Raw genomic sequence first — 14,768 nt, 5'->3', positions numbered from 1 at the left:
TTCCTATGCCCCACAAATAACCCAGAGATGCATTTTAAATAAAATCACACATTCTACTCATGTAAAAATACCAGGCAGGCCCCACAAATAACCCAGAGATGCATTTTAAATAAAAGGACACATTCTACTCATGTAAAAACATGCTGATTCCCGGACCGTCCACGGGCCGGATTTAGAAGGCGATTGGGCCGCATCTGGCCCCCGGGCCTTAGTTTGGGGGACCCCTACTCAAGGGGATTGTGGGAAATGCCAGTGCTCTCAGAATTATTTTGCAGAAAGAGGATTCCAAGTGAGACATGAGAGACACAGTTGAATGGGGAAGAAGTGGTGGCCCATAATGTAACTAGAGCCAAAAGAAGAGAAAGAAAAGGCTGTTTCAGAACGTCACTTAAGAACTACATCAATGCAAAGGAAGGGTTTTTGAGAGGGTCAGATGTATGGCAGTAGTTAGTTGCTCAATTGGCATGCTATTCTCTCTCTCTCTCCACTGCCCCCACCCCCACAAATTTAGCAGATGATAGTTCTTCAAGGTCAGACTGGTATATTACAGAATTCATATTGGTTCAAGGATGTGTATGAGTCTATGATTCAGCCCCCGCTCCAAAAGGTAATATAAGGAGAAACACAAGCAACTCTTACATCTGAAAAAAGTAATGTGTGAACTTGTCCTTGTTTGGAATGTCAATGAATAAAAAATAAACTTTTCAAAACAAATAGGCACCTGTCAAGGCTCAGCTAATTTCTTGCATGTGGGAGGAGGAAAACCCCCACACAACCACCATCCGTCTCCCAAGGTCAATCAGGAGACACAACTGTACATTTATCACAATTTGTTATTCCGGCAAAGCTCCGATAAGACCGAGCTACTGATGTTAACACCTGGTTTAATTTCGAGGGGTTAAATGCTAAATCTTTTCTTATTGCTACACTGAATGGATTTGCCAGGCTGCCTTAAAACCCAGTGTGGACTAGAGCAGCAATTCTGTTCCAACTGAAGATGCCTACTCAACCTTTCTCCCCCTTTAATGGCATCAGGAACATTTAGGAGGTTCAGAGCTCTACAGAATAGCAGCATTCCCATTACCAGAAGACATCCTCATTGGAATTTTTTAAATTTGTCGTCTTGAGGAGCATACACTGCCTAAACAAACCTCAGTCCCCACCTGCCCGCTTTCCTACTGATAACCAGCTTCCTTCTCCTTGGTCTCCCTGTCACTCTTGTAGAACTCACCAGGGTGGAGGATGGGGACAAAACAGAAAGTAGTAGTTGGCTCTGCCTGTCATTGGCTATGGCTTAAATTACTGTTTGAGCTCCCTGTCTTCTGCCCCACCAATCCCAATGGGCACCAGCTACCTCTGGAAGCATATGGACATACCTTTAAAATAAGACACTACATCCTTTGGGTTGAGTTCTGCTCCTCATGCCCTCCCCACTTTCTAATGTTTTTGACAAATGCACTTAATCTATTTAGCCACATAAATGGGCAACAGTTCTCCAGGGGCTCAGGCAGAGTGTGTTCCTCTTCACATGCTATTTGATTCTTTGTAATTGGAGGTGCCAGGGATTGAACGTGGGGCCTTCTGCATGCACAGCATAATAGATACTCCTTCCACTATTCTGGTGAGTATACTGTACGTATGTGCCTTTAAAGGTAAAGGGGCCCCTGACCATCAGGTCCAGTCGTGTCCGACTCTGGGGTTGCGGCGCTCATCTCGCTCTATAGGCCGAGGGAGCCAGCGTTTGTCCGCATACAGCTTCTGGGTCATGTGGCCAGCATGACAAAGCTGCTTCTGGCGAACCAGAGCAGCGCACGGAAACGCTGTTTACCTTCCCGCTGGAACGGTCCCCATTTATCTACTTGTACTTTGATGTACTTTCAAACTGCTAGGTAGGCAGGAGCTGGGACCGAGCAACGGGAGCTCACCCCATTGCAGGGATTCCAACTGCCGACCTTCTGATCAGCAAGGCCTAGACTCTGTGGTTTAACCCACAGCGCCACCTGGGTCCCTTATCTAGCAAGCCCAATTCACGCAGCCTGACTCTTCAGTACATCTGGCAGTGAGACCTAATCTCTGCTAGGCAAATCGGATTTTATGGCCTTCCTTTGACTACATCAGGGGTGTTTACACCATGGAGGCCTGGAAAGCAACTGGCAAAAGGTGTAAAGTCCTCCCTGTGTGCTTTGACTCTTGCTCAGGCTGCATGATATTTACTATACTGAAATGCCTTCCATGTAGGAATTTCAATAGCAAGTGAAGCTGCCCTAAGATGTAAGCTGCTGCCATGCTGCTTAACCTCCAGGAATCTTCATGATGGTCACATTGCTGCAGGCTTTCCTTCCTGCCAGCTTCTGATTGGTTCATCCTTCTCAGCAAACTCTGTGTTCCATCTATCATCCTTCATTAGGAAAGCTATTGGCAGCCAATTAAGTAGCGATGGACGTAAGCCATGAAGCTAATCAAGATGAGTTCAGGCCGCAGGCGGCTGGCTCACCGCAATGAGGAGTGTCACATTGATTTTTCTTACCCTTTGTGGGTTCTCCTTGGGTCTGTCAAGACAGATTTGGAAAGAACTAGAGTGGAGTTGCTGAATTCTAACAAATATCATTGATGACAAAATCAGACCACAGGAAGGTACGGTAATAGGATAAAGAGCTTGGTTTGTCTACCACAATATGCAGGAGGTCTGAAATTTAAGAAAGGGAATAAAGGGGTGGGGTTGGGGAGAGGCTTTTGAGACATAAAAAAATAGAATGACATTTTAATTAATTTTGCATTATCTCTGCCATGCCTTTCTGTTATCTGTATGAAGGTCAGTCTTGGTTTCTGTACTATCCTATACTATACTGTACTATCCTGTACTATTTTGAAGTTTCTGTGTTGTATCATTCCAGGTGAAATAAAAGTTAATAAAACGCAGGAATAAGGAATGTATGAAGCATACGTTACAAATACTATGAGAGCATACGTTTGTATCCAACCAATTTTTATTCAGAGTAGACTCATTTAAATTAATAAACATATGACTAACTTGGGTCCATTAATTTTAGTGAGTCTACTCTGAATAAAAATTGTGGATACAACCCACAGTGCGTAAATTGGCAATGTGTGAAACTGGTAGTGTTTATTTTGTAGTTGTTGTTCCAAAATTTTATCTTCTGGGTTTATTTGTTTTCCTCTAGGAGTAAGGAGATTAAATGACAAGATTAATGAAATTCCATGTTCATGCTGCTATGTTTTTTTTGGGACATGAAGCTTATATTCCAACCATTTAGTTTTAAAGGATTTTAGTTACAAATTGTGTAACAGAACTGGATTTCCTGTTCCCACCACACAAAAAACTTAGCCAAATTGTGAATGACATGATTGACAATATGATATATTTATGGCCAGAACCAGAGGGTTATATATCCCACCTTTCTTATTAGAGGTCTTAAAAGGCATAGGATGCTTAATTTCTATCTGGTTACTAACAAGAGTTGGTCAGATAAACATCTAATAATAACCTCCCGTGACAGCACTTCTCTCAAGCCTTTAACAGCACAACACTTATCTCTTAATTGATTGACTGCAACATGACTACATGGTTATTAGTCTGCTTCCTAACATAGCATTCAAAGCTCTTTCTTTCCTTTCTGCTCCATCCAGTTCCCTAGTACGGGAGTGAGGGATCTCCCCAAAGTTCAAAATGTTGCCAGAACAGTGCAACTCGTGTAAAACTCTTCAAATTAACATATTTTCATCCCAAACTAGTAAGTCTGGAATAACTACCGTATCTGGATTCTGCATTCACTATCAATCATGACCAGCATTGCCATCACAACCCGAAGGGTGAACAATGCCAATCTTTGCCAAGTGGTGTGCAGGTGGAAAGGTGGCTGACTCAAGTGGTGATGTGAATCATACCACTCATCCACATCCAATTGGAAATATGGGGAAATGAAACTTCCGGTGTCCTGAGCGGCTGCCTATCCGCAGCTTTCCATGCTGCTGGCTTCATCCTCCTGATATACCCTGCTGTGAGCTCTAAAGACAGGATTAAAAGGTAAAGGGACCCCTGACCATTAGGTCCAGTCGTGACCGACTCTGGGGTTGCACGCTCATCTCGCATTATTGGCCGAGGGAGCCGGCGTACAGCTTCCAGGTCATGTGGCCAGCATGACAAAGCCGCTTCTGGCAAACCAGAGCAGCACATGGAAACACAGTTTACCTTCCCGCTGTAGCGGTTCCTATTTATCTACTTGCATTTTGACGTGCTTTCGAACTGCTAGGTTGGCAGGAGCTGGGACCAAGCAACGGGAGCTCACCCCGTCACAGGGATTCGAACCGCCGACCTTCTGATCAGCAAGCCCTAGGCTCAGTGGTTTAACCACAGCGTCACCTGGGTCCCCAAAGACAGGATTACCATACCTTTAAAGTGGTAAACTGCTGGTCTTTATTTCTGTTTCCCTGGTGATAGAATAATCACTTTATCATGCCACCCAAAGTTGATAAAAAGAATGCTACTGAGGACTATCCAGTTACCTGCCTCCCTGCCCTCAACCTCCAAGGGAGAATCAGATGAAAGCATTATCCAACTCCTTTAAAAGACAGTTGCTGATTTAACAATCCTCACTATTTCTAGTTCTATTGATACCATCGCCATATCTGATCACGCATCTCCAACTGGATAACTTTCCCAGAAATTGAAGACAGATGGAAACCGAAGATGTACCTCCTCAGTGAACTGGTGTTTGTAAAGAAAATGAAGAAGGGATTTTTTGGGGGGAGGGGGGCGGCGAGGGTTTCTTTAAATGAAGGCTCACTATTCTCCAAGACCACAACATGAGAAGTGTGTAAAGCAGGCATGGCCAAACTTGGCCCTCCAGCTGTTTTGGGACTACAACTCCCATCATCCCTAGCTAACAGGACCAGTGGTCAGGGATGATGGGAACTGTAGTCCCGAAACATCTGTAGGGCCGAGTTTGCCTATGCCTGGTCTAACAGCTCTTGCTGTCAGAAAGCTTTTCCTGATCTTGTAACTTAAATCCATAGGTTAGGGTTCCTAACCTCTGAAGGAAGAGTAAACAAGCATGCTCCACCCTCCACCAGTGGTCAGGGATGATGGGAACTGTAGTCCCAAAACAGCTGGAGGGCCAGGTTTGGCTATGCCTGGTGTAAAGTATCTATTATATTTATGAGGCTCTATTATAGCGTATGCAGCCACATAAAAATAAATAGCAAAACAAACAATGACAGGAACGGGGGAAAACAGGTGATAATTCTGTTGACGCACTATGCCTCACATCAAACTGCTAACCTACACAAGCCAAATATGATTTAAACAGACACTATGCTGTTCCCCTGTGGAATTCATGCTGGCATGTATAAAACAACAATACTGTTAAAGGGGTGAGTGTGCCAGGAAGTTCCTGGCACATTGTCTGGAACCTCTGAAGAGATGACATTTTACTCCAGCCAGTAAGGATGCACAGAACAAAATTCATGTCACTCCGCCAGGCATCAATACACAATTCCTACAGTTTTATTCAAAATCGTACCCCAAAGAGATTAACCCAAGTGACACAGATACTGCAAACTTCCTGGATGGCATCAGACCAACTCATATTTCAGAAATACAAAAGGGATTTCCCCACCCCACCCCCTACAGTTGGAAGAAATTCAAATGGCAATTATACATTTGTCCAGTTCCAAACCACCAAAGCCTGATGGATTTCTAGCAGAATGGTATATGCAGTATTCTGAGATTCTAGCACCCAGGCTTTGGGAGATACATACAGAGGCACGGGAATCATCACTCACTCTCAAATAGAAGCAAAGGTATCTATTCTCCTTAAACCCCATAAATATCCTCTGCTCCACCTGCAGGCCAATATGTCTTGTAAATGTTGAAGCTAAGGCATTAACATCAGTCTTTGCAAAAAAGACTGCAGAGAGTAATCTCTTCCCTAATCCACCAGGACCAGGTAGGATTCATCATGAAACAAGGAGCAGATACGGTAATATTGTTACATGCTACCACCAATCTCAGAGCGGCAGGGCCTAGGCACTTACCCAGGGTTCGTGTTTCCTTTGGAAATGAGGTACTGCAGAGATGTGGTGCCTTTATGATATGGTTAACTTACACATATCATAGAATTGTATAGTTGGAAGGGACCCCAAGGGTCATCTAGTCCAACCCTCTGCAATACAGGAAACTCAGCTAAAGCATCCAATGAGAGATGGCCACCCAACCTCTGCTTAAAAACCTAGAAGGAAGGAGGGTCCACAACCTCCCAAGGGATACTGTTCCACTGTCGAACAGCTCTTACTGTCAGAAAGATGTTTAGTTGGAATCTCCTTTCTTGTAACTTGAAGCCATTGGTTCGAGTCCTACCCTCCAGAGCAGGATAAAACAAGCTTGTTCCCTCTTCTATGTGAGAGCCCTTGAGATATTTGAAGATGGCTACCATAACTCCTCTCAGTCTCCTCTTTTCCAGGCTAAACATACCCACCTTCTTCAACTGTTCATCAAAAGGCTTGGCTTCTAGACCCTTGATCATCTTAGTTGCCCTCTTCTGACAGTCATGAGTCTGGGGTATAATCATAACAATAACAACAACAACAATTTATCTATCTATCAGTCAATGGAATACTAGACCTACACTGCTGGCCTTGTGCCACAGGACTCTGCTTTCTCAACTACTATTCTCTATTTACAGAGGAATGGGCCTTGGCTCGGTGGTAGAACACATGCTCTGTATGTGGAGAGTTCCAAATGAAATCCCCAGCTCCCCCAATTAAAATAATCAAGTTGGTGGTGGGAAACCTCTGGCTGCTACTCTGGAGAGCTGCTTCCAGGCAGCTCTTCATATGCATTTAGTCTTCTTACTGGTTTTAGTAGCTCTGCAAAATGATGAGCAAGAATGTCCTGGGGCAAGGTGAGAAATAAAAAGCTTCTGCCAACTATGTTAGAAAGAAGAGAGCTTAGAGTGATTAGCATCCAGTTTCTATAACCTGATATACTGACCAGTAAGTGCTTGGGAACAGCTATGTTGGGGCAAGGTCAAAAACCACAAGGCTCTAATGATAGCGCAATGATACTGCAGGCAGGTATGCCAAGGATTTTGTTGGAGAGAAACCTGTTCCCGCCAGAAAGCGGTGATGGGGAAAAAAATTACTGGAGAAAGGCAAGATAGTTTAATGGACCTTGAATTTAAAATATTGCCATTACTGAAGCTTTCACTGATGCAGTGGGAATTGTATAAATAAATAATACAGGGTCGCACCCTTTACAATCTTTTGCCACCTTAGACAAATTGAGTTTCATCGTAGGTTGGATGTTTATTTGAATTTTTTAAAATGAATAACCACCTCTGGTCTCATTATGGATCTCAACATTTCTTTGAGAAAATTGGAAAGGCATGTTTACTCAGCTGCGTAACATCATATAGAGCTGAAAGCTGCCTCTGTGTAATCGTACTCTCCTTCCCTTCACCACACTATTCCCTCAAATTCTGCAGAGTTTTGATGGTTAATACTGGGGGGGGGGGGAAGGCACCCAGACTGGGCCTTTATTAAACAACCTGCAGAAATGTTTTCTTTCTTTCTTTCTTTCTTTCTTTCTTTCTTTCTTTCTTTCTTTCTTTCTTTCTTTCTTTCTTTCTTTCTTTCTAGTTTCTTCAATTTCTATCCTGACTCTTGGGTACATATGAACTCCCTTACTCTGGTCAGGGCCAGTCCAAGAAATGTTGTTGCCTGAAGCAAAGGGCAAGATGACACTCCATGTACACAAGCCAACTGGGCTGGAGGATGGATCTTACTTCTACACTGAAGATGAGATAAACCACTTGAGACCAGCGGCTAGTTAAGGATAGGCCACAGAGTACATGCAGTTTTGTCTTCCATAAAGAATAATGGCCATCACTTCACCCTACCTAATAGCAGGGCTGGCCCTCGGTCCATTTTACTTTGACTGGTAGCAGCTGTCCAAAAGCTCTGTCCGATCTAGCCCTGAAACCTGTGAGTTATCTATGTTTCAATTGTGTCATCTCACATGTGAAATGCCCTCTTTAGGAAGGCTTGCCTGATGTCAAATCTGAGGTCCTTTTAATGCCAGGTGAATAGATTTTTCCTTGGTCCAGATAGAGATGAATTTTTTTTGAAAAGTCATGGAGAAAAATTACCACTCCTGGGGAAAATGGGAATTTTGGAGAAAAGAATGAAAAAAATGCAATATAGTACTATATACCTTTCAAAATGTAGAAAGTAACTTTGTTAGTTTAGGAACATAAAATACATTATGCGTAGCTTTGTTTATATATCATGCCCGGTATATTAAAAGTAGTTTGTTCAGACCATGACTACAAACTAACTTTATTCTTTCAAGTTTTTGTTACAAATGGTGTCATATAGAGCCAGCAACTCTGCCAGTTTTATGAGCTAATAATGATTTATTCTGAAAATTATGTCTCCTCTAGTCCTCCACAGTGTTAAGCAGACATAAAGCACTCATTTCAGCTGGGAAAAAGAGGGGAAGGGAAACAAAATTCAATGAACACTCTCATGAAATTTAATCATTCTCTTTTTCTAAGCTATCACTATCAGTTTCTGTTTCTTCACACTTGTCAAATTATCATGGACTTCTAAAAACAGGAGGTTTGCCTAGATTGAAGCAACCTTTTAAACTTTCACATGTCAGTTTATTTCTTGATTTGGTGTATATCAAAACATAGACCTTTCTCCCCCCCCCAATGCTGCAGAAGATGGAAGAATCTGAAATAAGCAGCAAGAGGTGCCAGAGGCAGTGTTGTTAAAAGGCCTGGCCACCATGTTGCAGGAGGAATATGCATTCCTTGGCCAAATACCTGGAGATGTTCTGTACTCTACAATGTTAAAAAAAAGTACCTTTCCAGCATCAAGCCCTAACTATGCTGCTTGCTTTTGTAATCCAATAAAATGCAGACACAGTGCTATCATCACTTATATTTCTGCCTTTGGATCTTGGATCCAACAGATGCGCAGCACCATGAATACGATGGCAGCAAAATTATGCTGCCCTGTACTTTCAGAGGCCTAGAGTACAGAAATATCCAAAAACTATACCAATAAGAAGGAGGCACTGTTTTAGATGCTCTAGCTCAGAGGTGGGGACTACAAATCCCATCAGCTTTGATTAATGGCTATGCTTGCTGGGGCTGATGGGGGATGTAGTTCAGCAACAACTGGAGGACCAAAGGTGCCCCAGTCCTGCTCCAGCTGTAATCTGCAGACACATATGCATGCCAAGCTATTACTGTACACACATGCAACTCAGGACCACTCAGTCCAGTCAAAATACCTACAAAATCTGGGTGTAAAGGTTCAAAGAAGCATTAGTGTCTTCCCTATTAACTGTTTGTGCTCTGTAGAGAAGTCCTAATACCGTATGTTTGAGAATCCTGCAGATTGGACAAGGCCATCTACTAGCCTCTTAAAAACAGTAATGCTTAAAACACTCAAAAGGAAAGCTGGAACTTAACTACACACATAACAAGGCGCCAAACTGTATGTGCCCCTTGCAGTCAGTTCCCATGGCAACCAAATATTCGATCCAAAAGGATGCACAGGAAAGATCATGGCAAATGTTCCTTGCTGTGATGCCTCAATTCAACTTAATAAGTTCAGGATATAGTTGCAGCTATCAACAAACAGAGGAAACTGGGAAACATTTGTTTAAAAATGGCATAATGAGGGTGCAGGATGGCATCCACCTCTTATCATCCCTGACCATTGGCTGGGCTGCTGTAACTTAGGGGTCCCACAACACACAGAGGCCTAAAGGCTCACCGCACATGCCTTCTGCATGAACTGCAAGCAAGAAAGATGAAAATAGCTCTTTGTGAGGGTGAGAAAGAGGGTTAGATGCATTCATGGAGGATAAAGCAATCAATGGCTGCTACTCACAATGGCTGTATGGAACCTCTAAGTTCAGAGGTAGGGTGTCCTGAACACTAGATGTCCGGAAACAGCGGCAGGAGGGGGGCTACTACTTTCAAGTGTTGCTCATGGGCTTCCCAGAGGCATCAGATTGGCTACTGTGTGCAGGAGGATGTTGGAATAAATGGGCTTTTTCTTATTGTTAACTCTGGGTGCCCAGTCTTCTACAGCTGAGTGCCTGTCATATGTTTGGCTTATCTTTATCTCATTTTCTGACACAGCCCACTAGATTGCTCCTGGGCTGGATCACAGCTTCCCACAAACTACTCCCCCAAATCCGCAAGTAGCAGTTCCAGAAGCAACAACAAACAATCTCTTTCACATCCCAAATGACAGGGTCTGAAGTATAAGTAGGTGGGCACTCTGGCCATGCTGACTGCGTTCCCAACTGGTAAACCAAGAAAAATAACCGTACATTAGCGTGCAAGGTAAATAAAAGGTTTCTGGCTAAAGTATAATCACAGAATGCACTTTCCAAGTAAATTGATGCCTATTTATTTATTTTGGATGAAAGGAATATGCTGGAAAACCGGTTGTTTTGGGCTCCCAGAGTGGTCTCAGGATGATAATTTCAGTGCAATATGAATGGTACACTCTTAAGTACAAGTTGTAAGTAGGATCAGCTGTTTGCCGCATGAGCTAACAAATTATATTTTGGTTGAAACATTTGAAAATACCAGAGTTTTAAAAATTCAGTTCTGAGAAAACAGGATGACAAGCTTGGATGGTAAGATAATTAACTGTATGCTGAACACAGAAGCTGTGAGTAAATGAACTCATTATGTAGCCCTTCAAAGGCTGCTTACCCAGGCTACTGTTTGTTTTCATTACATCCTGAGGTTCTGAGATAATTCTTCTACCATTCATCATTAGCAAATTCAACCCATCTTGTGCCATGTTGTCTGATGTAAGGCTATACAACTGTTGTGCTACACCCATTGGCAACTGCGTAGTATGGATTGCCAGTGCCCGGAGGGTGAACAGAGCCTGCCGCAGCAGCCCAGCCTTTGCTGCCAAAGCACCTCCTCCCCCCCAACTAGAGCCAAGAGGGGCTGGACTGCACCACCTGCTACAGGCATGGGTAGGCAAACTAAAGCCCAGGGGCCGGATCCGGCCCAATCGTCTTCTAAATCCAGCCCGCGGACAGTCCTGGAATCAGCGTGTTTTTACATGAGCAGAATGTGTGCTTTTATTTAAAATGCATCTCTGGGTTATTTGTGGGGCAAATGAATTTGTTCATCCCCCCCAAAAAAATATATATAGTCCAGCCCCCCACAAGGTCTGAGGGACAGTGGACCGGCCCCCTGCTGAAAAAGTTTGCTAACCTCTGATCTTGTTCTTCTCTGCTGCCATACAAGGAAACGGTAGCAACTGGGTATTTCAAAGCCCACAATGTAAACAGTCTTCCCTTGTTGGTAGTTCCCTGGAAGCAGCTCCCACTGAAGCCCTCTGAGGCAAGGCAGTGGGATTGAACAGCTGGGTATTGCTGAGCAAGTACCTGTTACTTGGCAGGTAAGTTCATGTGCAAAGGGTTCCCCAAGCATCAAAGGTCTGAAAACTGTAGCATTTCTTGGCAAGCAAACCAGCTTCTTGACATGCAGTCCTCTTGACACGTAAACCAATGTTTCCTTAGCATGCAATCCTAATATGAACCTTACTAGGAGAAGCTTAAACACTAGCCTCACCTAGGGTGGGTAGATTAATCATTGCCACAGCCCTATAGTGCTTTCCACAGTTAGCTGGAAGGAAATTAGGAAGTTTAACCCATACACTAAATAACAATGTGGTGCAATTGCTCTGTGTGGTTCAAGCCCACCCAGGGACGGCTGTGGGCAGGATTCCTGCATTGCAGGGGGCTGGACTAGAGTTCCCATCCAACTCTACCATTCTGTGATTCTACCGTTCCTGAAACTCGATGCCCTCCACATGGTATGGATTAGAACTCCCATCATCCCTGATCACAGACTGTGGTGATTGGGGCAGATGGGCACCTCGGAGGCTCCCTGCTCCTGTCGTAACCTAAGCTGCTACAGGATTCTTGTACATGAATAAATGAATATGAATGGTGAAGTGCCAATAGCAAGCATGTGAGCAGGTCATGTGAATACACCATTAAGTTGCTCTCCCCTTGCATTTGAAGAACTGCAAAATCTCCTAACACGAATGGCTTTTCCAAAGCCTGTGCTTTTAAAACTGAACCGAGAAGGAAAGGGCTCCTCCATTTCACAGATGGCAAGCGGTCAGAACGCAAGTGATTACTTTTCAAAGATGGCAAAGCAGGGACAGAATCAAAGCATTACCGTCTCAGCCTCATTGCAGCTTTCACACAGAAGACATAGGGAGCCTGCCTCATATGAGGTCAGACTAGCTATTCCCATAGCCCAGTGTTGTCCACACAGATTAGCAGCAACTTGCCAAGATCTTCAGAGGTCTTTCCCACTACCCCCTATCTGATCCTTTTAATTGGAGATACCAAGGACTAAACCTGGGGGCTCTACCGAATGTGCTCATCCTTTTAGTCAAAATACAGTATGCTTATTTCTTTTCAGGATAAGAAGCAAGTCCTTCAGCTCTTTTCCTTGTGAAACAAGCCATGCTCTGATTTCCAAATCAGGATGCTTGAAGTCCACTGTATACCATGTTCTTCCTCTCTATTGGGACTGACTCTCCCATGTTTAATAAAACACTAGAAACAAGACATCCAAATGTTCAAATGTAATTTGAAGAGTATGTTCATGCCTCGGGCATTTTGATGCTCTACAAGGAAAGAAACAAAACAACTTCTTTTAACACTCCTCTCCCCTTGGGTATTTCTTGTCCTTGCTCATCCCTCAGGAATTCCAAAACAAGAATTCTTGTTGCTCTACCCTCCTTTGTTACTTTCCTTTTAATAATAATAATAATAATAATAATAAAATAGAAGGGCCAAGATAGGATTAGAAAAAAGGAAAGGAAGAAATTATCAAGTGGCTAAGAAAGGTAGAATAATTTTTATTTTTAAAGGAAATGTTGAAAATAAAATTATTTGTTTGCACAGCCTTTTTAAGCACACAGAGATGAAATTCTGGATGCTGAGCACACCTGCTGTTTTGGTGTGTGGGTTCAGAATATCACCACAGAGTGAATCTGAGAAAGGAGGAAGACAGCTACATTTCCTGCATCATCAAGGAAAAAGACAAGTCTCTGCTTGCACATTTACAGTCAAATTTTATTAACTGCTTGGCTCCCTGAAGGGTAAATGTAGGACTCGGGTTCCCAGCTTCTCCAGTGGAACCAGAAGCCCTGAGGCTTCCAAATACTCTTTCATTGTGGTTTGTTTTCACTGCTGAAAGAAAAAGGGGAAAGGAGAGGAGGAAATCAAGCCAATCTCCCTTCTGCACCCCACACCCTACTTGTCAGGCTGAGGGAAACAACCTCAGCAAGGATAAGGCGATATATACAGAATTGCAGTGATTATAATCAAGATTGTGGAGCAGCACCTGTAGGGCACAGCTTCAGCAAACTGGCTACGCTGTGTCAGCGTTCAACAACTGGACGTTGTTGCTATTGTTTTGAAATGAAAGGTGGGGCGAGCATTAAAGCGTTGAAAGAGTACCCCCTCATTGGCCTTGCAAAATTGTTGCCATGGCACAATGGTCTTTCTTTCGTTCTACAGGACTGGGCTGATGACACTAACAGCCCAATTTATTGTTGTTGTCAAAAGAGCTTCATCTACTGGGAATGACCAAGAATGCTCTCACAGATGATATAAGAGATCTAGGTGGGATATAAGGGTTCAGGTGAACCCTTAGGGCTCAGTACAAGAACCTTGAACCTGGCTCAGTAGCAGATGGGCAGTCAGTGCACAATGGTGTCACATGTTCTCCACCAGACGCTCCCATCAGCAATCTGGTTGCAGTATTCTGCACCAGCTGGAGCTTCCGAACAAGACCCAATGGTAGCCCCAAATAGAGTGCATTACAGTAATCTAGCCTTGAGGTTACCAATGCATGAACTACAGTGGTAAGGCTATACCTGTCCAGGAATGGCACTAGTTGGTAGACTAGATGAAGCTGGTAAAAGGCACTCTGAGTCACAGAAGACACCTGGGTATTTAGTGACAAAGATGTATCCAGGAATACCTTCAAACTATGCACTTGCACCTTCAGAACAGGCAATTTGCCAATTTCCTGAACGTGGGAGCCACCTACCCAAACAGCTTCTGTCTTCCCAGGATTCAAACACCATTTATTGGCCCTCACCCAGTCTACCATTGCATCCAGACACTGGTCCAAAGCTTTCACAGCCTCTCCTGATTAAGATGTTATGCCGAAGTAGAGCTGATGACACCTCGCTCCAAAACTCCTAATGACCACACCCAACAGCTTCATATAAATATTAAATAGCACTGGGGAGAGAACAGTACCATATGGAACCCCATGGCACAAACGACGAGGAACATTCACCCAGTGGTACTCTATGGACATGACCTTAAAGATACAAACGGCACCACTGTAATACAGTGCCTCCAATACCAATCTTGCTGAGTTGGTCCAGGAGGATACCTTGGTCAAAATGGTATTCTGAGAGATCGTCCGAAGTAACAGGCTAACACTTCCCCTTGTCCCTCTCACGATAAAGGTCAAGCTACAGTCAAGCAGTGTTGCTGAGATCATAGAAATCGTAGAATTGTAGTGTTGGAAGTGATCCCAAGGATCATCGAGTTCAACCCCCCGGCGAATAGACAATTCTGTTGTGTCAACCGCAACCTAGGTTTAAGGTGCCATTTTGTGCCTAGCTTATATATCTGAGTTTCTAACACTGCCCTTGCC

The 14,768-nt window shown here is 43.6% G+C and overlaps 2 protein-coding genes across 25 annotated transcripts in view; both read right to left on the bottom strand.

The window, feature by feature from the left end:
• Positions 1 to 14,768, bottom strand: part of FBRSL1 (fibrosin like 1) — a 791,192-nt gene that overhangs the window by 62,522 nt on the left and 713,902 nt on the right. The window lies entirely within an intron of this gene.
• On the bottom strand, positions 2,012 to 14,252 carry LOC148683089 (uncharacterized; the record flags this gene model as incomplete). The annotated part of the gene is given in 2 exon segments (XM_088659883.1): positions 2,012 to 13,805; positions 13,808 to 14,252. Coding segments are annotated over 2 exon segments (537 nt in total), but the record flags the coding sequence as incomplete, so codon positions are not given.

The sequence above is a fragment of the Zootoca vivipara genome, chromosome 16 (assembly GCF_965207765.1).
Source record: "Zootoca vivipara chromosome 16, rZooViv2.hap1.1, whole genome shotgun sequence".
Lineage (NCBI taxonomy): Eukaryota > Metazoa > Chordata > Lepidosauria > Squamata > Lacertidae > Zootoca > Zootoca vivipara.
This window is presented reverse-complemented; position numbering and strand designations above follow the sequence as displayed.